This window comes from Oncorhynchus mykiss, chromosome 1 (assembly GCF_057628025.1).
Source record: "Oncorhynchus mykiss isolate SJ-2025 chromosome 1, ASM5762802v1, whole genome shotgun sequence".
NCBI classification, from domain to species: domain Eukaryota; kingdom Metazoa; phylum Chordata; class Actinopteri; order Salmoniformes; family Salmonidae; genus Oncorhynchus; species Oncorhynchus mykiss.
In genome coordinates, this window is record NC_143022.1 from 10,541,704 (window position 1) to 10,565,130 (window position 23,427).

Below are 23,427 nucleotides of genomic sequence, written 5' to 3' on the forward strand. Positions count from 1 at the left end.
GGCTTGTAAGTAAAGTATTTCACGGAAAGATCTACACTTGTTGTATTCAGCGCATGTGACAAATAAAGTTTGAGTTGATTTGATTATGTACCTTCTAAGCATGATGGTTGGCTCATGATTTGTTTGTACTGAAATCTATTCAGGGAGGATAAGGGTATATCATAGGCAGTGATGTAGTGGTAAAAACATTGACTGGTAAATGCTGATTGCCGTTCAGGATTAAAGAAGTAACGCTCCCTCTACTTTCAATGCATCTTCCACAAAAGGTGGGTAAATGCTTGAACAAAATAAAATAAAAAGTGTGTAAACAGCTTTTACATGTGTCCCCCCCCCCCACCACCACTGATTATAGGAGGCTTCTTCTGACAGTATTCACACCTTTCATAAGAAACCTCCAGAGAAATATTCATATTCACCGTAGCTGTCATTTAAACTTGGACTAACCTGGCCAAGGCCAAACAGTATATGGCGTTTTCTCTGGGTGTGCGGTCGCAGTGGAGAGAAAAGGCCTCCAGTGAGGTGGTGAGTATCTGGGCGGAGTTTGGCGAGGCAAACACAGGTCTGAGATTGGTGTCTCTGGAAATGGGCGGGAGCGGGACTCTGCTCCTCCATTGGTTGCTGTTCTGATCCCCACTCTCATCCTCCTCACATCCCTTCCCTCCACATCCCCTCTTCTTCTCTCTTTCATCACTCGTGGCCACAGGGTGTTGCTTCGGTAGTTGAAGAGGTTTATCCTGGGATGCCAGGGCGCGGAGCTGGCAGGTTACATGAGATGGGCAGTTGATGGGGGTCAAACTTTGAGAGGCTGTGGACATCACCCTGATACCCGCCTTGGCCTCACTCCTCCTGGGCTTGGAAGACATCTTGGGGAGGGTGAAGCCGTCCACCAGGACCGTGTCGCCCACCCTGGTCCTGAACGGAGCCCTGTTGAGGCCCATGCAGTGCCTGGATGCTGCCCTCCTCTGCCCCAGCCTCACCCAGCCCTTTATCTGGAGGTATGTCCGCATGGGCAGGGCCATACCTGGGAGGACCACCACAGAGCACAGCTTGGTGGCCAGGTGACTCACACACTCCCTGTGGCCGTACTGAAGGGCGATCCTCAGGGGGTCACGACCCTGGGGATCCTGACAGGCAAGGGTCAGAACGCTGCTGGCGATACAGAGTTTGAGGATGGTGAGCTGGCCGAGCTCGATGGAGGCGACAGCGGGACACTTGGCGACGTCGGGGTGGGCCGTCTGGTGGCACCACTCACGGTAAGGGTGAACCCCCACCGGCTCAATGACACGCACCCCCCTCTCCAGCAGCCAGCCGGCCAGGTCCAGGTGGCCCAGAGAAGCAGCGATGTAGAGTGCCACCCGGAGCTGGAACCTGGAATAATACAGAATCAATGTATTTATAACACGTTTCAAGTTTTTTTTGTCAAGTTCACAAGATACAGTGGGTTATAAAACAGTACAGTAAAATGCTTACTTGCAAGCTCTTTCCCACAATGCAGTATTAAATATCAGGGTAAGAGAAAAAACATATGAAGGAAAAAAACACGAGAATATAAGCTATATACAGGGTCAGTACTATCATTATAAGCTATATACAGGGTCAGTACTATCATTGTAAGCTAAATACAGGGTCAGTACCATTATTGTAAGCTATATACAGGGTCAGTACTATCATTGTAAGCTATATACAGGGTCAGTACTATCATTGTAAGCTATATACAGGGTCAGTACTATCATTGTAAGCTATATAAAGGTTCAGTACCATCACTGTTGATAGTAAGTCTATCATACAGTTCAGTGTGTAGATGTGTATTCTGACCTCATCACAGGTCTCTCCCTAGACAGGTGTCGTTGGACGGTCAGTCTGTGTCCCAGGAAGCAGCCTCTGAGGGACTCCGCCCACCCATCCCAGGTGTCCAACCGTAGAGTAGCCCCTGGGAGACAGAGACACATGCAGGTTGTCCTCCTGGTTTCCATGAACCAAGAATGTGTTCCATACAGTCCATTTGTCTCTATGTTACATCCATAAGGTGTTGAGCCAGAGGACCATTGATCTACTGCACAAGGAAGGCCATACCCAGGTCAATGGCGTAGTCGTGCAGCCAGTTGCAGTCGTAGAGTTGCAGGCTGGTGGGAGAGCTCAGTCTGAAGGAGCTGACGGGAAGCCCACACTGCTGGGACACCAGGGTCATGAGCCTGGCCACAGACGTACTCAGGAGAAACACAGTGCCCAAGACTGAGAGGGTCTCCCCCGTCACGGCACTGAACACACGCACCACCGGCTCCCGCTGAAGTATAAGACCATGGACATTCAGTAAATTCACTTGTTTTACATAAATACCTATGTTGTGTTTATACACCGAGTAAACAAAACATTATGAACACCGGTTCTTTCCATGACAAAGACTGACCAGGTGAATCCAGGTGAAAGCTATGATCCCTTAATGATGTCACTTGTTAAATCCACTTCAGTGTAGATGAAGGGGAGCGGACAGGTTAAAGAAGGATTTTTAAGCCTTGAGACAATTGAGACATGGATTGTGTATGTGTGCCATTCAGAGGGTGAATGGGCAAGACAAAATATTTAAGTGCCTTTGAACGGGGTAGTAGGTGCCAGGTGCACCGGTTTGTGTCAAGAACTGCAATGCTGCTGGGGTTTTTCACACTCAACAGTTTCCTGTGTGGTCCACCACCCAAAGAACATCCAGCCAACTTGGCACAACTGTTGGAAGCATTGGAGTCAACATGGGCCAGCATCCCTGTGGAACGCTTTCAAACACCTTGTAGAGTCCATGCCCCAACGAATTGAGGCTGTTCTGATGGCAAAAGGCGGGGTGCAACTCAATATTAGGAAGGTGTTTCTAATGTTTGGTACACTCAGTATATATAAGTTAGGAGTCATATAATTACAGGGTTAAGATGAACTGGCTCCTTTGCACTGCTCTTAGGTCTGGTTTGTGTTTTTACTGTTAATGGTAAAGGTTAGGATTTGGTGAGAGTATGCTGATCCTAGATCTGTGCCCAAGGGCAATTTCTATCCAGAGACAAATCAAAGGTCCATGCTATTTAAACTTATAATCTACCACCATCTCGTGGCTCAAACTTGTAACAACATTTTCTAATTAATGTGCTGTACTGAGTTTTGTTCTATCACATTGAACACTAATCTGGGTGCAGATTAATTAAATTGAACACTAATCTGGGTGTAAATTAAATTGAAGACTAATCTGGGTGCAGATTAAATTGTTAACAGAAATATTATGAATATGTATTTCAATGAACCCAAAGGGCCTCTTCTTCTCCTACTATACGGCCTGCTGTGCTCTACTGTACTCTGCTGTACTTTGCTGTACTCTGTCTGCTGTACTCTACTGTACTCTGCTGTGCTCTACTGTACTCTGCTGTACTCTGCTGTGCTCTACTGTACTCTGCTGTGCTCTACTGTACTATAAACCACTGGGTATACAGACTCTTCAGATACTGTTAGCGAACACCAGACTGAGGTCGAGGCGATTACATGGGGAAAAGGTTTATGACTGTAAGGGTGTTTGGTACAAAGGCAACACTACATCGGGCCACATTTCAGCTCTATCCCAGGTCAACCATACAATACTATAGATTTCCACTCTAGTCAACCAGCAAGAAGGAGAGACAGACAGAAGGTCTGGCTTTGACTATGTCAATGATGGGATGTGTAAGTAAGGATTAAGGAACACAAATAAACATTATTCTGATGGTTAAATTTGTACTTAGATACATAACCACTCTCCTCTGTTAGCAAATCTTCCACAGAACTTTGTGGGACAGAGTGAGTTCTGTCCCTGTCTGGCTCTGGACATGTACCCAGGGACCTCTGTACAACAACACTTCACACTCACGAAGCAGTGTTCTTACTAACCAATCACTCTACCATAACCATGGTCTCAGTATAAAGCAGTGTCCTTACTAACCAATCACTCTACCATAACCATGGTCTTGGTTGAGCAAGGGCAATATTACTTTAAGTCTCAAGCAGGGTGACCTCAACATACTATATATCGCCATACTATATACCACCACACTATACAGTGGGGCAAAAAAGTATTTAGTCAGCCACCAATTGTGCAAGTTCTCCCACTTAAAAAGATGAGAGAGGCCTGTAATTTTCATCATAGGTACACTTCAACTATGACAGACAAAATGAGAGAAAAAAATCCAGAAAAATCACATTGTAGGATTTTTAATGAATTTATTTGCAAATTATGGTGGAAAATAAGTATTTGGTCACCTACAAACAAGCAAGATTTCTGGCTCTCACAGACCTGTAACTTCTTCTTTAAGAGGCTCCTCTGTCCTCCACTCGTTACCTGTATTAATGGCACCTGTTTGAATGAACTAAATCACCTAATCATACTATATATAACCATACTATATAATCATACTATATAACCATACTATATCACCATACTATATATTACCACACTCTATATCACCACACTCTATATCACCATACTATATATCACCATACTATATCACCATACTATATATCACCATAATATATATAATCATACTATATAACCATACTATATCACCATACTATATATTACCACACTCTATATCACCATACTATATATATAACCATACTATATAATCATACAATATAACCATACTATATAATCATACTATATCACCATACTATATATCACCATACTATATATCACCATACTATATATCACCACACTATATATCACCATGCTATATAATCATACTATATAACCATACTATATAATCATACTATATAACCATACTACATATCACCATGCTATATATCACCATACTATATAATCATACTATATAACCATACTATATCACCATACTATATCTCACCATACTATATATCACCACACTATATATCACCATAATACATATATAATCATACTATATAACACCATACTATATAACACCATGCTATATATCACCATACTATATATAACCATGCTATATATAACCATAATATATATAATCATACTATATAACCATACTATATAATCATACTATTTAACCATACTATATATCACCATACTATATATTATCATACTATATATAACCATACTATATATCACCATACTATATATCACCATAATACATATATAATCATACTATATAACACCATACTATATATAACCATACTATATATCACTATACTATATATTACCACACTATATATCACCATACTATATATCACTATACTATATCACCATACTATATATAACCATACTATATATCACCACACTATATATCACCATGCTATATATCACCATACTATATATAACCATGCTATATATAACCATAATATATATAATCATACTATATAACCATACTATATAATCATACTATATATCACCATACTATATATTACCATACTATATATAACCATACTATATATCACCATACTATATATCACCATAATACATATATAATCATACTATATAACACCATACTATATATAACACCATACTATATATAACCATACTATATATCACCATACTATATATCACTATACTATATATTACCACACTATATATCACCATACTATATCACCATACTATATAATCATACTATTTAACCATACTATATATCACCATACTAAATATCACCATGCTATATATATAACCATACTTTATCACCATACTATATCACCATACTATATATTACCACACTATAAATCACCATACTATATATCACCATACTATATATAACCATAATATATATAATCATACTATATAACCATACTATATAAGCATACTATATAATCATACTATATCACCATACTATATATTACCACACTATATATCACCACACTATATATAACCATGCTATATATAACCATAATATATATAATCATACTATATAACCATACTATATAATCATACAATTTAACCATACTATATAATCATACAATTTAACCATACTATATATCACCATACTATATATTACCACACTATATATCACCATACTATATATAACCATACTATATATCACTATACTATATATCACACTATACTATATATCACCACACTATATCACCATACTATATCACCATAGTATATAATCATACTATATATCACCATACTATATATTACCATACTATATATTACCATTCTATTTATCACCATACTATATATTACCATACTATATATCACCATTCTATATATCACCATACTATATATAACCATACTATATCACCATACTATATATTACCATACTATATATCACCATGCTATATAATCATATCACCATACTATATAATCACACTATATCACCATACTATATCACCATACTATATATCACCATGCTATATATATAACCATACTATATAACCATACTATATAACCATACTATATAACCATACTATATCACCATACTATATCACCATACTATATATCACCATGCTATATATATAACCATACTATATAATCATACTATATATCACCATGCTATATATATAACCATACTATATAATCATACTATATAACCATACTATATAACCATATTATATAACCATACTATATCACCATACTATATCACCATACTATATCACCATACTATATATTACCACACTCTATATCACCATAATATATATAATCATACTATTTAACCATACTATATAACCATACTATTTATCACCACACTATATATCACTTTACTATATATATAACCATAATATATATAATCATACTATATATATACTATTATAACCATACTATATAATCATACAATTTAACCATACTACATAATCATACAATATAACCATACTATATAATCATACTATATAACCATACTATATAATCATACTATATAACCATACTATATAATCATACTATATAACCATACTATATAATCATACTATATAATCATACTATATCACCATACTATATATTACCACAATATATATAATCATACTATTTAAACATACTATATATATCACCATACTATATAACCATACTATATCACCATACTATATATTACCACACTCTATATCACCATTATATATATAATCATACTATATAACCATACTATTTAACCATACTATATATCACCACACTATATATATATCACCATACTATATATTACCACACTATATCTGAAACACTTTATGTTAATGATAGTATGAAGCTGTTTCAAGCAATAGCCAGCTCACTTTGATATGCATTTTCAAGCACGGGTAGAAACAGCTAGGTGTTCGGCTGGTACCTTCAGCAGGCAGCAGATGGCACTGCTAGGGGTGATGCCAACGTCTGTCAGGACCCAGCTGTCCCGAAGGATGGCACCAGCATAGCTCAGCTCCAGGAAGTGCCTCACCTGCTTGTCGTCTGACAGTTGCACGTGGAAGTAATCCTGCGAGTGTCCTATACAATCAGAGTGAGAGGGCTCAAAACTGATGGAGCCGTAATGGAGGGTGTCCCACACAATAATTGTAAAAGTGTCCAATTGTGTACAATTAAGAAATAAGGCAATATACCACGGCAAAGGGCTGTTCTCCGCAACGCGGAGGTATATTGGCCATATACCACAAACCCATCATGTGACTTTTTTTTTTTTTCAATTTAGTTGTATCCAATTGGTAGTTACAGTCTTGTCCCATTGCTACAACTCCCATATGGACTTGGGAGAGGCGAGAGCCAAGAGCCGTGCATCCTCCGAAACACAACCCAAGCCACACTGCTTCATGACACCATGCCCGCTTAACCAGCCGTGTCGACCGTGTCAGCGTGCACGGCGCTTGGCCCGCCACAGGAGTCACTAGTGCGTGATGGGACAAGAACACCCCTGCCGGCCAAACCCTCCACTAAACCGGATGATGCTGGGCCAATTGTACGCCGCCCCATGGGTCTCCCAGTCACGGCCGGCTGCGACAGAGCCTGGACTTGAACCAGGATCTCTAGTGGCACAGCTAGTACTACGCAGTGCCTTAGACCACTGCACTACTCGGGAAGCCCGAGGTGCCTTATTGCTATAGGGCAGTTAACCCACTGTTCCTAGGCCTTTATTGAAAATAAGAATTTGTTCTTAACTGACTTGCCTTGTAAAATAAAAATTTGAAGCAGAGCTTAATTTGTAAATTGGGAGGTGCCAGAACAAAGAGTGGGTGCTAGAGGGGGGGTTCTGTGGTACCAGAACTCATGAGAAAAAAGATCACCTTTTATAATAGAGCATTGAACGCATATCATCACCTGCATTGCTTGCTGTTTGGGGTTTTAGAATGGGTTTTTGTACAGCACTTTGAGATATCAGCTGATGTACGAAGGGCTATATAAATACATTTGATTTGATATCATCACATTTGGGTAGAGCCACTTATAAAAGGTGCACGCACACATGGGGAACATTTTTAGTAGCCTAGGGTCCGGGAAAGTGTTGGCCTTTTTAAAACCGCATTTCGTGCAATTCTACATCCTTTTACATGACTGGAGACTTTGGCATTATCTTTTTTTTAATCCGCACAAATGATCGAAATGGCAGGCTACTTTGACACTGACAAACTTAGTATCTGAGATCAATAAAAACGACCTTGTCTTGAATCCATCAATAGCCTATAGGCCTAGGTTTGTGGAGAAACATATAGTAGGCTACAATATGAGGAGGAAATTAGTCCTAAAAATGCTTTCCAGTTTCACTGACTCACCCAATGATGCGCAGCTCACTCGCTGGAGATTGTCGATGCGCTCGTGTCAAAAGCCTATCTCTCCCTCTCTCTGTTTTGTAAAACAATGTTTGGGAGTTGATCAAATATTTTGGTAGTCTACAGCATAGTCTTATCTTTTCAGCAAGAGTCATTGCTTTTCAATCTGTGTTTTCCATCGATTGTATTTGAAATATTGCAAAAGGCCTGTTTTGTCTGCCTGCTGTTTTTTCACTGACAGATTTGCCTCGCGTTCCCGACTGTAGGCTATTCTTTGTTATTGGGCTACAATCCGCAGCTAGGCTATTTAAAAAAGAAGCTATTGGTCCTCTGTAGCTAAATTATAGGGCTTCTCATGACGTATTAGGCTATTCTGAATGATTTCATTTATTTCTGAACAGACATCAGTAATTCCGTAACTTTAGAAAATTCCTCCAGAACCCTTCATGCAGCTATGATTCTATAAGGAAACAAATGATGAAGTGCAACTCTGGAGAGATGAGGGGGCAGGATAATTGACGAAGAGGCAACTCGAATGAACTTTGATCGCTTTTATTATAATTGTTACATAGCAAAAAGTGAAAATTATTTTTCATGGCACGAGAGGTACCGGATTCGGCCAAGTAGGTTCCGGAACAAAACAGTCCAGAACGGAACGGTGCCGGATCCTGTTCTGTCATGATCCTGCTCAAAATTAAGCACTGATTTGAAGTACCTAGGCCTCTACCTGCTGAGTATAAAGATTATTAAACTAGATTCAGTGGGCTTGTCATTCACAGTACTGATGAAAAATCAAGTACAGTTGATCTAAATGTGGATATACGAGGACATCTAGTGGTCACCGGATTTAAAAAAATAAAATAATGCAAGCTATCTTTACACTAGCATGCGATGCCATATATTTGACGCAGGTATTTATTTTTCAACATGTATTGTCATTAACTGGAACAAAATATAATTGTATGAGCTATGCCTCTGTGTCCCGGCGTTGTTGTACCCCTCTACTATCTGGCTTGGTGGGGCGATCTCGTTCTGCATGCCTGCTTCACTGAGATACAATGTGTCGTCATGCATTTGTGCATGCACGCTGTTAACGGTCACACCCGTCTTGCTAGCTTGCTCATCGAGCTAGCCCTTATTTGGCTGCAGGGTTGCATCGGTTTCCATTGGATTTGACAGCTTGTTAGGCTGGCTAGCTAGGTAGCTAATTCGCTAACGCGAACTGTTTATCACGTAGCAGCCTATGCTGACTAGCATCGCTAGCAACTAGCTAACATGGATAAAGTCTAGTCGTGGGTCCACAGAATCAAACAAATGGTACTGAACTGATGACAAAATCATGTTTAGAAATTGTAGTAGCTATTTATGTTTTTGTTGTTGTTGTTGTTGCTTAATGACATTGCGAATATCATATTTTTTGTCATTTAACTACCGGTATGTATTTAATCCGGTTTCGGCATGAGAAAAGTATTAATCGCAAATTCCAGCACTAACGGATACCGGGAAAAATAAATATGAGAACCGGTCACGAATGCGGAGCCACGCCCTAAAATAACACGTGACCACAAGGCGTTTGTGACGCATTCATGCGTTCCAATTTTGTCATAATTGTCTGTAGGTTCTAAATTGCTTATGAGCTTGGCTGCCCTTCAGAAAGTAGCTGATTCTTGTACTTTACAGCTGTATTTTCCTACAGTTACTAATAATACTAGCAACAAAACAGATTTCATTCCTTAAAATGATATTGCCAGATGGAAGAAAATAATAAGGTAGGCCTAAACTGTAATAAGATATACCTTAAAGACTGCTTGTGTTTAATCCTGAATCCAGTTGCCCCTCTTGTACTGGGATAAAACAATAGGCAAGCCATGAACCTTATGGAGGAGTACATGTGTTTTGTAGACACACCTGGGTTCTAGACTGGCTGAGGTAAACATTTTAGGAAAGCCTGGGTTTTTAATATCGAAGTCATTCTAAGGGGTAGGTTTGACAAAGCAAATGAGTGAGTGAGTCTTTGACATGAAGACAGTGGTTAGATTCTGCCATTGGGACTGCTCTGATGTTTCCATTCTCTCCTGGTTATGACCATAGAGCCTTGTCCCAGTCTCTAGACCTGCCTGTCTGTGTGATGGATGACCACCTGACCTCTGAAGCTGTCAATGAGATGGTAAGTTGACCTTGTCATTTCAGTGATGCTATCATTGGCAATGTTGACGTACCACAACCATCTCTGTTGTGTTGCAGTTGTTTAATTGGCCCAACGTTGCCAATGCTCCTCCCCTCTTTAACAGTTAATAATTATTTCAGTATGATATTTGTTGTTAATTAAGTTTGATTATTTGCAATATAATTACATTTCTACCAGGAGCAGAGCAATTCTACCAGGAGCAGAGCAACCTCAGTGATGGAAACCTCAGAAGAGGGAAAGCTCAACAATGTGGAACATCTGACACTTATGGACTTCCTTCAAAACCTAACTGAGAAGTATGTTCTGTTTTCTTTGGTACTATCACACCTTCAAGGAAATAGGATCAAATTAGAAACTGATCAATCGGAAAAAAATGTTCAGTGCTAGAAAAGTTGTCACATTGCAATTTTGCCAAAACAACTGACACAAAGCAAGTATAACTTCACGATCAGGCAAATAATTAAATAAAAACTATTCTGCCACGCATCCTGATATGACAACATTTATAACAATATTGTTTTCAGGCAATGGAGGGGGATTCGTGAGGGCATGTTTGACCCGGTAAGATCATGTTACTGACAATTTAATCAGATTACCATGAAAACTCTGCCTAATGTTTAACCTTGTTCATAAGCTTTTGAAAGACGCACTATGCAACATTTTAAAACACTTCTTCTGTTTCTGGAATACAGCTGACAAAACAACAGCTTGCCGGCTTGTGTCTGAGGATTGTCCAGTTTTTATCGGACAAGCTGATGCAGATCATCATCCCAGGTCTTTACGAACTACTGGGCATCCAAGATGCTGCCTCTTCTCCATTATCACAGAGATCTCTCACAGCGTCACTCACCAGTCTGTTAGACGATAAGACTAACACCAAGTCCCGCGTGAGATTTACTGAGGCTGGTGTACCTAAGAGGCCAGGCAGTCGAAAGTCTTACAATAGCTTTCGCATCCCGACTCCCTACCCTTCCTCCAACTGTATGGAGCAGGAAGAGGAAGAAGAACAGGAATCACAACTTAAGTTCAAGGAGATTTACCTGACTAAGGGCAGTCTGGGCAGTGGAAGCTACCTGCCCAAGGGGGCCATGAGGTATGTTCTTAAAGGGAAATTTAACAACTTCATATTCATCTCCAGCATCACCATATGTGAAAATTACACATTTCCATGCTTTGTAGTAAAACAAATATAGAGGGTCGTAACTGTTTCCAATAGTGCTGAGAAATTAGTGCTTTTTGAGGTTGGTTTGGTTTCCATTCAAATATTTAAAAAATAATCACGGTTTTGGATTTCAATACTTTTTTTAGACATTGAATGCACTATGGATTATGTGTGTTGAATGCTGTAACAACACATAATAAAACAATGAATAAAAGTCCCATGATGGTAGTGACTGTCCATTACTGTTTATGACTTATCAACCATCATTTACTTTCTCATATAAAATATTTATTTGATGACTTTATTATTTCATTCCAAGTCATCAACTCATCTCTATGGAGCTGCTGCTTATCCTGTCTGACAAAATCACTATTTTAGTAGTTCTTCTAAGTAAATAAGACCTACTTTTATGACCGCTGAACACCAACTGTCAATCACTTAGATCATGTATTTCCAGGTAGAGAATCCTCGCAACGCAACTGCTTTTTATCTCTCTCATGCATTCTCTCGTCTCTCCGTCTCAGTCAATGAGGTTTCCGTATCTGCTCCACACAGAGTGGACAAGCAAGTGGGCGTGCAATGGATTATGGGAATTAATTGCCATATTTTCTGTGCTAAACTATGTAGAATATTGGCCTGTTGGAAACTACAACTCCCTACTACATTGCATAGTTCGTGCTTGATCTGATTTATCTCTACAGAAACTGAGCATCGAGCTCACAGAAGAAGAAAAAAATTAACTATATGGAATTCAAATAATTGAGCCGACGTCGGTCAATTAATTGTTTAAAAACCGAAAAATAACAAAAATGTTGGTTAAATGCTCAGCTCTAGATTCTAATGACATCATCAGTGTGCATCGTGTGATTTTAACCAATTATGAGTAGGCATTTCCTACTAATTGGTTGATGATGTCATAGAAAACACTTATCTTCCTCTTTCTTTTTTTACTACAAAACATAGAAATTACCGTTTTTCACATATGCTGATGTAGGGGTGGTGCTGGAGATGATGAATATGAAGTTGAAACATTTAGAAATTTCCCTTTAACATTTCTTCAAACTGCCTTGTATTTATGATTGTCCTTGAAGTTATTAGAAGTTACAGTATTTGAAGTTTATAGCAATTTGGATTTTTGTAGAGGATAGATATTGCCAGGATAGATAGATATCTACACGCCAGTTTCAATACAAATGACTTATACAAAATACATTTTATTGGGCTTTAGAAATTAAGCAGTTAGGCTGACATCACACTAAGGTTTTTTCTCAGAGAAACAGCAGCGTTTTCCTCATTGTTTTCAATGGTGCAGATGTATTTGACACACTGAATGTGCATCACAGCCTTACATATTATTTGTTTGACTTTGATGATTTCTGCGGTTTTTTTTCCCAAGGACTCTAACCTCTCTGTCTGATGTGCAGAAGAAAACAACCAACTCTGAGACGCTACAAGTCCTCTTAGGTGTCTCAGAGGACACCCTTGTCACCTGTGTGCAGGACAGCCTGCAATGTTCTCTCTCCAAACTTGCATGCATGTCCAATTCTCCATCTGGAAGTGCAGGCTCTATGATGCTAACCCCTGCTGTAATGGCAGAGTTGGCTAAAGATGTCAAGTCGGCCTTATCAGTGGTCGTTAAGAGTGCCTCCGCAAGTCAAACCTCTCTAGTGACACCGGTAAGGGGAGACTCACAGACCAAGGTGACTGAGAGCATGGTGAGAGAGCTGGCTTTTAAACTTGAAAAAGTTGACCAAGAGAGCAAGAGTCTAACAGGGCAAGTCATGACCACCATCTCTGACACAATGGTGGCTTTTGTTGACGAGAACGAACAGAATTTGCTGGAAGATCTGAAGGACAAGATCACGTTTTTGGCATCGCATGTTGGCTTCATTGAGGATCTTGATGCCCTGATAAGGAAATACGAGAGCAGCTACAATATTAGTGAATCTGGTTCCTCCTGCACGCTCACATCTAAGAGCATCCAAAAACTCTCTAGCCGGGAGTTTCAAACATCAGCAATACAAGCAGTGAGTGGAGTTCTTGCCAAAAAAGTCAGTAGTTTGAGCTTTCCTAGTTCAGTCATTCAGTCTGAGTTAACAGGTGCTGTATCAGGTCAAACATTGTCTGGCATTGTAAAGACAGAGTCAATTCACCCAGTGGGCTCAGCAGCGTCAGTAGTTGTTAAGACTTTCGTGTCAGATATGAAGTCCTTGGCTGAATCTGAAGAGAGTCCCCAACAGAAGAGTGCCTGGTCTGCTGCTGTTCACATTTACCACAGCATCCAAAACAACTTGAAAGATTATTTCGACAAGCTTCAGCGATTTGCCCTAAAGAGCATTGTCACATCTGATGACAACATCACAAATTCTGAGTTTAAGGAGACAGTTCCACTTCCTTGCTTAGACATGAAATATAGGCCCAGTAAGAGTGAGCCTCAGTTGCCAGAGTCCACTGGTGAAGTTACTTTACAAAGAGGCCTAAGTGAGAGCTCAAAACTTCTTTGGGCAAAAACTGAGTCAGAAGAAAGCAAGCTCCTTCTGACAACTTGCACCAAAGAAGTCATCTCAGAGCTTCTGGTCTTGTACAACACTGAGATGTCAAAGGAGGACCCCCTGTACACTGTTGGAGAAAAAGGATCAGGCTTCTCTATTGAGAGAGAGACATTTGTAGAGGGTGTTCTGGCTCAGCTTGGGGATATTGCCCATTCCAGGGCCTCATCACCAATAGTATGTGAGTTCCCCTGTCAAATTGAGGACAGCAGAAGTAAGGCCACAGCTTCTTTGACCAGTCTGTTAGATTGTATTAGAAAACTCTCAAGTGAGGAATTTAAGAGAAATGCCACTCAAGCAGTGAGTGAGTTCCTAGTTAAAAAGTCCACCAGTAGCTTAACTAGTGCAAAGCCTGCTTATTCTGTAGCATCCAGGTCTTGTTCCATTCAAAACCAGTACACATGGTCAAAGGATATTTGTGCGGATTCTGCTGCCTTTGGCATCATTGAAACATTTGTGGAAGACCTGCAGAGCTCGGCGCAACCTGCAGAAGTAGAGGAGAGAGAACCTGACCTCCAGGAAAATGCACAAAAGCTACAGAGCAGGATCTGGTCTGCTACCACTAGTTTATATAACAATATTCAGAAGACATTAAAGGACTTCATCATTCATCAGCGGAGGTCAGACATGCTGAGCAGAATGTCTAGTCATATACCCACAGAGGACTCTGGACATCTTGGGACTAAGGAGCACATTTGTTTGGCAAGCCAGGACTTGAGGCAAGCTAGTAAGAGTGTGCCTCACTTGCACAGTTTGAACCTTGAAGTGGCTCTACACAGGGGTGTCAGCGAGAGTTCAAAACTTCTCTGGACTGAAACAGACGAGGCTCTACTGACCAATAGTACCAAAGAGGTCATTTCAACAATCTTGACCTCATGCGAGGATCAGGCATCAAATGCACCTTGCTTCTCCACAGTAGGAAAGAAAATATCTGATATGTCCCTTGAGGTCAACATGTTGGTAGGTGGTGTTCTGTCTCAGCTGAAGGACATCTCCTTGTCAAGGTCCCCAACACCATGTGAAGACATGTTTGAACGTCTCCAAGGTTCTCCTGAGCGAACCTCTCCAGTAAGTCTAGATTGCAGCACGGCTGCCTCCAAAGGCATTGCATCTTCCCACAGTCTTTCAACAAAGAGCCTCCAAAAACTCTCTAGTCATGAGTTCCAAACCAAAGCTGAGAAAGGAGTGAGTGAGGTCCTCTCTAGATCATTTAACATTGCGGAGGAAGGTACAACAGATAAGTACCTCCAGTCTGTATCTACATCCACCACATCTACTGATATTATACAAACCATGGTGAAAGACCAGCAGGAGCTCACCCAGACCACCCAATCATCTGACATGGTATCTGGAACCTCCCTGCTCACCACTGGACAGGTTTCTGAGAAAAGAATCTGGTCTGTTGCTCGTAACATCTACTACAGTCTGCAAAGTAAGATTACGGAGTTTCTCAGAAAAGATCTTCAAAGATCAGACACAACACTTGGTTCAATCCAAATCTTTACATATCAAAGCAGTCCTGCTTCACAAAGAGCAAGTCTCTGCCATCTTGAGGTCAACCAGAGCAGTGTTACACCTGGTGGAAACGATGCCTGTGTGGACATTCCGCACAAATTACTACCTAAAACCACTGAGCTCTCAGGATCCATGCTGGAGGATATTGGCACGATCCGTTGTAGGAGTGCTGACAGCCAAAATACAAGAAATACCTCTTCTTCACGCTCTTCTATCTCTCTAACACCTACTTCAAAATTAAGGCAATCGAAATGGCACTTTGCTTTACCCGGGACTCCCATCCCCACTGAGTTTCCTGCTCAGATTGACTTTCCCATTGTTAGAAACACAATCATTGAGGACTTCTTTCACACAGAGGACTTACTTCCTGTAACCTTTGTGGACAAAGTCAGGCAAGCTGCTGGGGTGGTAGTGGACATTATGGTGGAAAGTGTTGAGAACACACAGGAAAATGGACAGGGTGCTTCACATCTTGACGACCTCCGATCTGCTGTTAGGAAATTGAGAAAAATCATTTCCACTTGGACCATCCACATTTTCAGCCATGAATTGGTGGATAAAGTGATAGCCCTTCAGGACAGCCACAGCACTCCACAGGTCTTAACATTGGAAGCAGCCAAAAGTGCTTCAGACTCCATTCTTTCAAGGCTGAAATGGGGAAAGGAACAATGTGCCATATCCAAGGAGCTCTCCTCTCAGCTTCTCCAGATATTTGCTGAAGAGACAGTGAAGTGCTTCCTGAGACAGTGGTCAGATGAGTATGAAAACATAAACTTTGATGTTTCAGTCCAGAACGATCCAAAGACTTCTACTTGCATGGTCATTCTTCAAATGATCACCAAAGCCACTGCTAAATGTTATTTTGAGTCCGCTACCAGCGTGGCCACCAGTGACATTGTAGAAGGCGTGTTTGATTTGGAAAGGGATACCATCAGCAGTACTGGAGAGCAGGTCCTCACCTTCAATACAAAGGTATAGTACACATACATCTTTCATAAATAACACTGCTGTTGACCTTTTATATGATTCTTTGTGTCATGGCATTGCACTGCTTCTTTGCAGTTGATATGCTGTACTTTAAGATATCGAAAACATTTCAGTTTGTTTTAATGTGCCTTTTCCTACCAACCAGGGTTCCAAGAAAGTTAGTAAGAACCTCTGTCCTCAAGAGTCTCTGGAGTACCAGCCTCAGAACATTTCCCCTACTGTGTACTTTACAGGTAAGCCCTGCTGCTGTTTAGACTGCTGCTCAGTCAAGACTGAGACATTATCCCTTTACCATTCCACTAATTCATTTGGAAAGACGTTGTACTCCTCTGAGTTGTTACCTATGACATACTGTACTGTGGGCTGGGTGGTAGCCTAGTGGGTTAAGAGGTTGGGCCAGTAACCGATAGGTTGCTGGTTCAGAATCCCTGAGTTCACGAGGCAAAATCTGTCAATGTGCTCTTGAGCAAGGCACTTAATCCTAATTGCTCCTTGTAAGTCTCTCTGGATAAGAGTGTCTGATAAATGAGTAAAAATGTAAATTGATGGCATGCTGGATGGTCTTTCGTTGCAGAGACGATGACAACATCTCATGGCTCCTTTTCTCCAGAGGGAATTTATGATATCGCATCGTCCTTCCCACTTGAAGAGAAGAGTCGCAAACCCTCCCTTTTCACCAGATTGTCTAGATCCATCACGAAAGGCTTTCTCAGCACATTCAAATCTTCAAGGAAAACCAAATTATTTAAATAAATTCCTCATTATAACAACGAGAGCATTCATTTGTTCAGATGAGAATCTAATCGTATTGGTCACATACGCCGAAAACAACTGTGAGATGCTTTATTACGAGCCCATTCCCAACAATGCAGAGTTAAAAAGTAAGAAAATATTTTCTAAATAGTAACACAATAACAATAACAAGGCTATATACAAGGAGTACCAGTACCGAGTCAATGTGCATGGGTGCGAGGTAGTTGAGGTAATACAGTATGTACATGTAGGTAAGGGTAAAAGTGACTAGTCAATCAGGATAGATAATAAACACAGTAGCAGCAGCTAGTGTGAAAGTCGGTCAGTGTCACAGTGAATGTGTGGGTAGAGTGTAGTGAATGTGCATCGAGCCAATTCAAGAGAGTCAGTGGAAAACAATTAGAAAAATACATCAATAACCAAGGGGGTCAATGCAAATAGTGCAGGTGGCCATTTAATTAACGTTCAGCAGTCTAATGACTTGGGGGTAGAAGCTGTTCAGCAGTCTAATGACTTGGGGGTAGAAGCTGTTCAGCAGTCTAATGACTTGGGGGTAGAAACTGTTCAGCAGTCTAATGACTTGGGGGTAGAAGCTGTTCAGCAGTCTAATGACTTGGGGGTAGAAGCTGTTCAGCAGTCTAATGACTTGGGGGTAGAAGCTGTTCAGCAGTCTAATGACTTGGGGGTAGAAGCTGTTCAGCAGTCTAATGACTTGGGGGTAGAAGCTGTTCAGCAGTCTAATGACTTGGGGGTAGAAGCTGTTCAGCAGTCTAATGACTTGGGGGTAGAAGCTGTTCAGCAGTCTAATGACTTGGGGGTAGAAGCTGTTCAGCAGTCTAATGACTTGGGGGTAGAAGCTGTTCAGCAGTCTGATGACTTGGGGGTAGAAGCTGTTCAGCAGTCTGATGGCTTGGGGGTAGAAGCTGTTCAGCAGTCTGATGACTTGGGGGTAGAAGCTGTTCAGCAGTCTAATGACTTGGGGGTAGAAGCTGTTCAGCAGTCTAATGACTTGGGGGTAGAAGCTGTTCAGCAGTCTAATGACTTGGGGGTAGAAGCTGTTCAGCAGTCTGATGACTTGGGGGTAGAAGCTGTTCAGCAGTCTGATGACTTGGGGGTAGAAACTGTTCAGCAGTCTAATGACTTGGGGGTAGAAGCTGTTCAGCAGTCTAATGACTTGGGGGTAGAAGCTGTTCAGCAGTCTAATGACTTGGGGGTAGAAGCTGTTCAGCAGTCTAATGACTTGGGGGTAGAAGCTGTTCAGCAGTCTAACGACTTGGGGGTAGAAGCTGTTCAGCAGTCTAATGACTTGGGGGTAGAAGCTGTTCAGCAGTCTAATGACTTGGGGGTAGAAGCTGTTCAGCAGTCTAATGACTTGGGGGTAGAAGCTGTTCAGCAGTCTAATGACTTGGGGGTAGAAGCTGTTCAGCAGTCTGATGACTTGGGGGTAGAAGCTGTTCAGCAGTCTGATGGCTTGGGGGTAGAAGCTGTTCAGCAGTCTGATGACTTGGGGGTAGAAGCTGTTCAGCAGTCTAATGACTTGGGGGTAGAAGCTGTTCAGCAGTCTAATGACTTGGGGGTAGAAGCTGTTCAGCAGTCTAATGACTTGGGGGTAGAAGCTGTTCAGCAGTCTGATGACTTGGGGGTAGAAGCTGTTCAGCAGTCTGATGACTTGGGGGTAGAAGCTGTTCAGCAGTCTAATGACTTGGGGGTAGAAGCTGTTCAGCAGTCTAATGACTTGGGGGTAGAAGCTGTTCAGCAGTCTAATGACTTGGGGGTAGAAGCTGTTCAGCAGTCTAATGACTTGGGGGTAGAAGCTGTTCAGCAGTCTTATGGCTTGGGGGTAGAAGCTGTTCAGCAGTCTAATGACTTGGGGGTAGAAGCTGTTCAGCAGTCTAATGACTTGGGGGTAGAAGCTGTTCAGCAGTCTAATGACTTGGGGGTAGAAGCTGTTCAGCAGTCTAATGACTTGAGGGTAGAAGCTGTTCAGCAGTCTAATGACTTGGGGGTAGAAGCTGTTCAACAGTCTAATGACTTGGGGGTAGAAGCTGTTCAGCAGTCTAATGAGTTGGGGGTGGAAGCTGTTCAGCAGTCTAATGACTTGGGGGTAGAAGCTGTTCAGCAGTCTAATGACTTGGGGGTAGAAGCTGTTCAGCAGTCTAATGACTTGAGGGTGGAAGCTGTTCAGCAGTCTAATGACTTGGGGGTAGAAGCTGTTCAGCAGTCTAATGACTTGAGGGTAGAAGCTGTTCAGCAGTCTAATGACTTGGGGGTAGAAGCTGTTCAGCAGTCTAATGACTTGGGGATAGAAGCTGTTCAGCAGTCTAATGAGTTGGGGTGGAAGCTGTTCAGCAGTCTAATGACTTGGGGGTAGAAGCTGTTCAGCAGTCTAATGACTTGGGGGTAGAAGCTGTTCAGCAGTCTAATGACTTGAGGGTGGAAGCTGTTCAGCAGTCTAATGACTTGGAGGTAGAAGCTGTTCAGCAGTCTAATGACTTGGGGGTAGAAGCTGTTCAGCAGTCTAATGACTTGGGGGTAGAAGCTGTTCAGCAGTCTAATGACTTGGGGGTGGAAGCTGTTCAGCAGTCTTATGACTTGGGGGTAGAAGCTGTTCAGCAGTCTTATGACTTGGGGGTAGACGCTGTTCAGCAGTCTAATGACTTGGGGGTAGAAGCTGTTCAGCAGTCTAATGACTTGGGGGTAGAAGCTATTCAGCAGTCTAATGACCAGGATCCTGGTGTCTACCCAATGTGCTGAGCACTCCTCCTGGACAGAGTCCGCGCTACATTCAGCTGCTGCAACCATGGTCTCTGTGTGAAGGCACTGTTAGAGAGTCAATCAACCAGAACAAGGTTAGGAGACCAAATCTGTGTCCTAGCATTGTGAAATACTGTATATGTAATGGCCTCAATACATTAATGAAGCGCCCTTACATTCTATCCTCTCCCCATACTGAAACAACTTGTTAGGGTGAACCAATAAGACTGACACTATATACCTTCTAAGCATGATAGTTGGCTCATGATTTGTTTCAGGACTTGTTAGGGTAAACCTATAACAGCTTCTAACCCCAAGCCATAAGACTGCTGAACAATTAATCAAATGGCCACCGGACAAGTTCAACTGTTTTATTATTTGTTACTTTAGTTTATTGGGTAAATATTCTCTTCAACTCTTCTTGAACTGCACTGTTTGTTAAGGGCTTGTAAGTAAAGTATTTCACGGAAAGATCTACACTTGTTGTATTCAGCGCATGTGACAAATAAAGTTTGATTTGATTTGACTATGTACCTTCTAAGCATGATGGTTGGCTCATGATTTGTTTGTACTGAAATCTATTCAGGGAGGATAAGGGTATATCATAGGCAGTGATGTAGTGGTAAAAACATTGACTGGTAAATGCTGATTGCCATTCAGGATTAAAGAAGTAACGCTCCCTCTACTTTCAATGCATCTTCCACAAAAGGTGGGTAAATGCTTGAACAAAATAAAATAAAAAGTGTGTAAACAGCTTTTACATGTGTCCCCCCCCCCACCACTGATTATAGGAGGCTTCTTCTGACAGTATTCACACCTTTCATAAGAAACCTCCAGAGAAATATTCGTATTCACCGTAGCTGTCATTTAAACTTGGACTAACCTGGCCAAGGCCAAACAGTATATGGCGTTTTCTCTGGGTGTGCGGTCGCAGTGGAGAGAAAAGGCCTCCAGTGAGGTGGTGAGTATCTGGCCGGAGTTTGGCGAGGCAAACACAGGTCTGAGATTGGTGTCTCTGGAAATGGGCGGGAGCGGGACTCTGCTCCTCCATTGGTTGCTGTTCTGATCCCCACTCTCATCTTCCTCACATCCCTTCCCTGCACATCCCCTCTTCTTCTCTCTTTCATCCCTCGTGGCCACAGGGTGTAGCCGCCTCGCTTCGCGGGCCGCCTCGCTTCGCGTTCCTAGGAAACTATGCAGTTTTTTGTTTTTTTACGTGTTATTTCTTACATTACTACCCCAGATCATCTTAGGTTTCATTACATACAGTCGAGAAGAACTACTGAATATAAGATCAGAGTCAACTCACCATCAGTACGACCAAGAATATGTTTTTCGCGACGCGGATCCTGTGTTCTGCCTTACAAACAGGACAACGGAGTGGATCCCATGCAGCGACCCAAAAAAACCATTCCGAAAAAGAGGGAAACGAGGCGGTCTTCTGGTCAGACTCCGGAGACGGGCACACTGTGCACCACTCCCTAGCATTCTTCTTGCCAATGTCCAGTCTCTTGACAACAAGGTTGATGAAATCCGAGCAAGGGTAGCATTCCAGAGGGACATCAGAGACTGTAACGTTCTTTGCTTCACGGAAACATGGCTCACTGGAGAGACGCTATCCGAGGCGGTGCAGCCAACGGGTTTCTCCACGCATCGCGCCGACAGAAACAAACATCTTTCTGGTAAGAAGAGGGGCGGGGGCGTATACCTTATGGCTAACGAGACATGGTGTGATGAAAGAAACATACAGGAACTCAAATCCTTCTGTTCACCTGATTTAGAATTCCTCACAATCAAATGTAGACCGCATTATCTACCAAGAGAATTCTCTTCGATTATAATCACAGCCGTATACAGTGCCTTGCGAAAGTATTCGGCCCCGTTGAACTTTGCGACCTTTCGCCACATTTCAGGCTTCAAACATAAAGATATAAAACTGTATTTTTTTTGTGAAGAATCAACAACAAGTGGGACACAATCATGAAGTGGAACAACATTTATTGGATATTTTATAACTTTTTTAACAAATCAAAAACTGAAAAATTGGGCGTGCAAAATTATTCAGCCCCTTTACTTTCAGTGCAGCAAACTCTCTCCAGAAGTTCAGTGAGGATCTCTGAATGATCCAATGTTGACCTAAATGACTAATGATGATAAATACAATCCACCTGTGTGTAATCAAGTCTCCGTATAAATGCACCTGCACTGTGATAGTCTCAGAGGTCTGTTAAAAGCGCAGAGAGCATCATGAAGAACAAGGAACACAACAGGCAGGTCCGAGATACTGTTGTGAAGAAGTTCAAAGCCGGATTTGGATACAAAAAGATTTCCCAAGCTTTAAACATCCCAAGGAGCACTGTGCAAGCGATAATATTGAAATGGAAGGAGTATCAGACCACTGCAAATCTACCAAGACCTGGCCGTCCCTCTAAACTTTCAGCTCATACAAGGAGAAGACTGATCAGAGATGCAGCCAAGAGGCCCATGATCACTCTGGATGAACTGCAGAGATCTACAGCTGAGGTGGGAGACTCTGTCCATAGGACAACAATCAGTCGTATATTGCACAAATCTGGCCTTTATGGAAGAGTGGCAAGAAGAAAGCCATTTCTTAAAGATATCCATAAAAAGTGTCGTTTAAAGTTTGCCACAAGCCACACCAAACATGTGGAAGAAGGTGCTCTGGTCAGATGAAACCAAAATTGAACTTTTTGGCAACAATGCAAAATGTTATGTTTGGCGTAAAAGCAACACAGCTGAACACACCATCCCCACTGTCAAACATGGTGGTGGCAGCATCATGGTTTGGGCCTGCTTTTCTTCAGCAGGGACAGGGAAGATGGTTAAAATTGATGGGAAGA

At 41.5% G+C, this 23,427-nt stretch overlaps 2 protein-coding genes across 2 annotated transcripts; one reads left to right on the plus strand and one right to left on the minus strand.

Moving 5' to 3' along the window:
• Positions 1-333: 333 nt before the first annotated feature.
• LOC149985387 (protein ANKUB1-like) lies at positions 334-9,732 on the minus strand. The gene is made up of 5 exons (XM_090182810.1): positions 9,656-9,732; positions 7,230-7,413; positions 2,074-2,284; positions 1,816-1,930; positions 334-1,368 (listed from the first exon to the last, which is right to left on the minus strand). The coding sequence occupies exons 1-5, from the start codon at positions 9,730-9,732 to the stop codon at positions 429-431; spliced, it is 1,527 nt and encodes a 508-aa protein (XP_090038936.1). The 3' UTR covers positions 334-428.
• A 2,906-nt stretch (positions 9,733-12,638) lies between these two features.
• LOC149985388 (uncharacterized) lies at positions 12,639-17,188 on the plus strand. Its single transcript, XM_090239503.1, has one exon. It carries the CDS (start codon positions 13,544-13,546, stop codon positions 17,048-17,050), a length of 3,507 nt encoding a protein of 1,168 aa, XP_090095629.1. The 5' UTR covers positions 12,639-13,543; the 3' UTR covers positions 17,051-17,188.
• The last annotated feature ends 6,239 nt before the right edge of the window (positions 17,189-23,427 follow it).

Excerpts from the sequence above, each read along its gene's own strand:
- LOC149985387 (XM_090182810.1), bottom strand. The coding sequence starts at position 9,732 with ATGCATGACGACACATTGTATCTCAGTGAAGCAGGCATGCAGAACGAG. Across the intron at positions 7,414-9,655 it reads CCAAGCCAGATAGTAGAGGG|TTTTGAGCCCTCTCACTCTG; the intron begins GTACAACAACGC and ends CGGCTCCATCAG. Across the intron at positions 2,285-7,229 it reads CCATCTGCTGCCTGCTGAAG|CGGGAGCCGGTGGTGCGTGT; the intron begins GTACCAGCCGAA and ends CTTATACTTCAG.
- LOC149985388 (XM_090239503.1), top strand. The coding sequence starts at position 13,544 with ATGTCCAATTCTCCATCTGGAAGTGCAGGCTCTATGATGCTAACCCCT.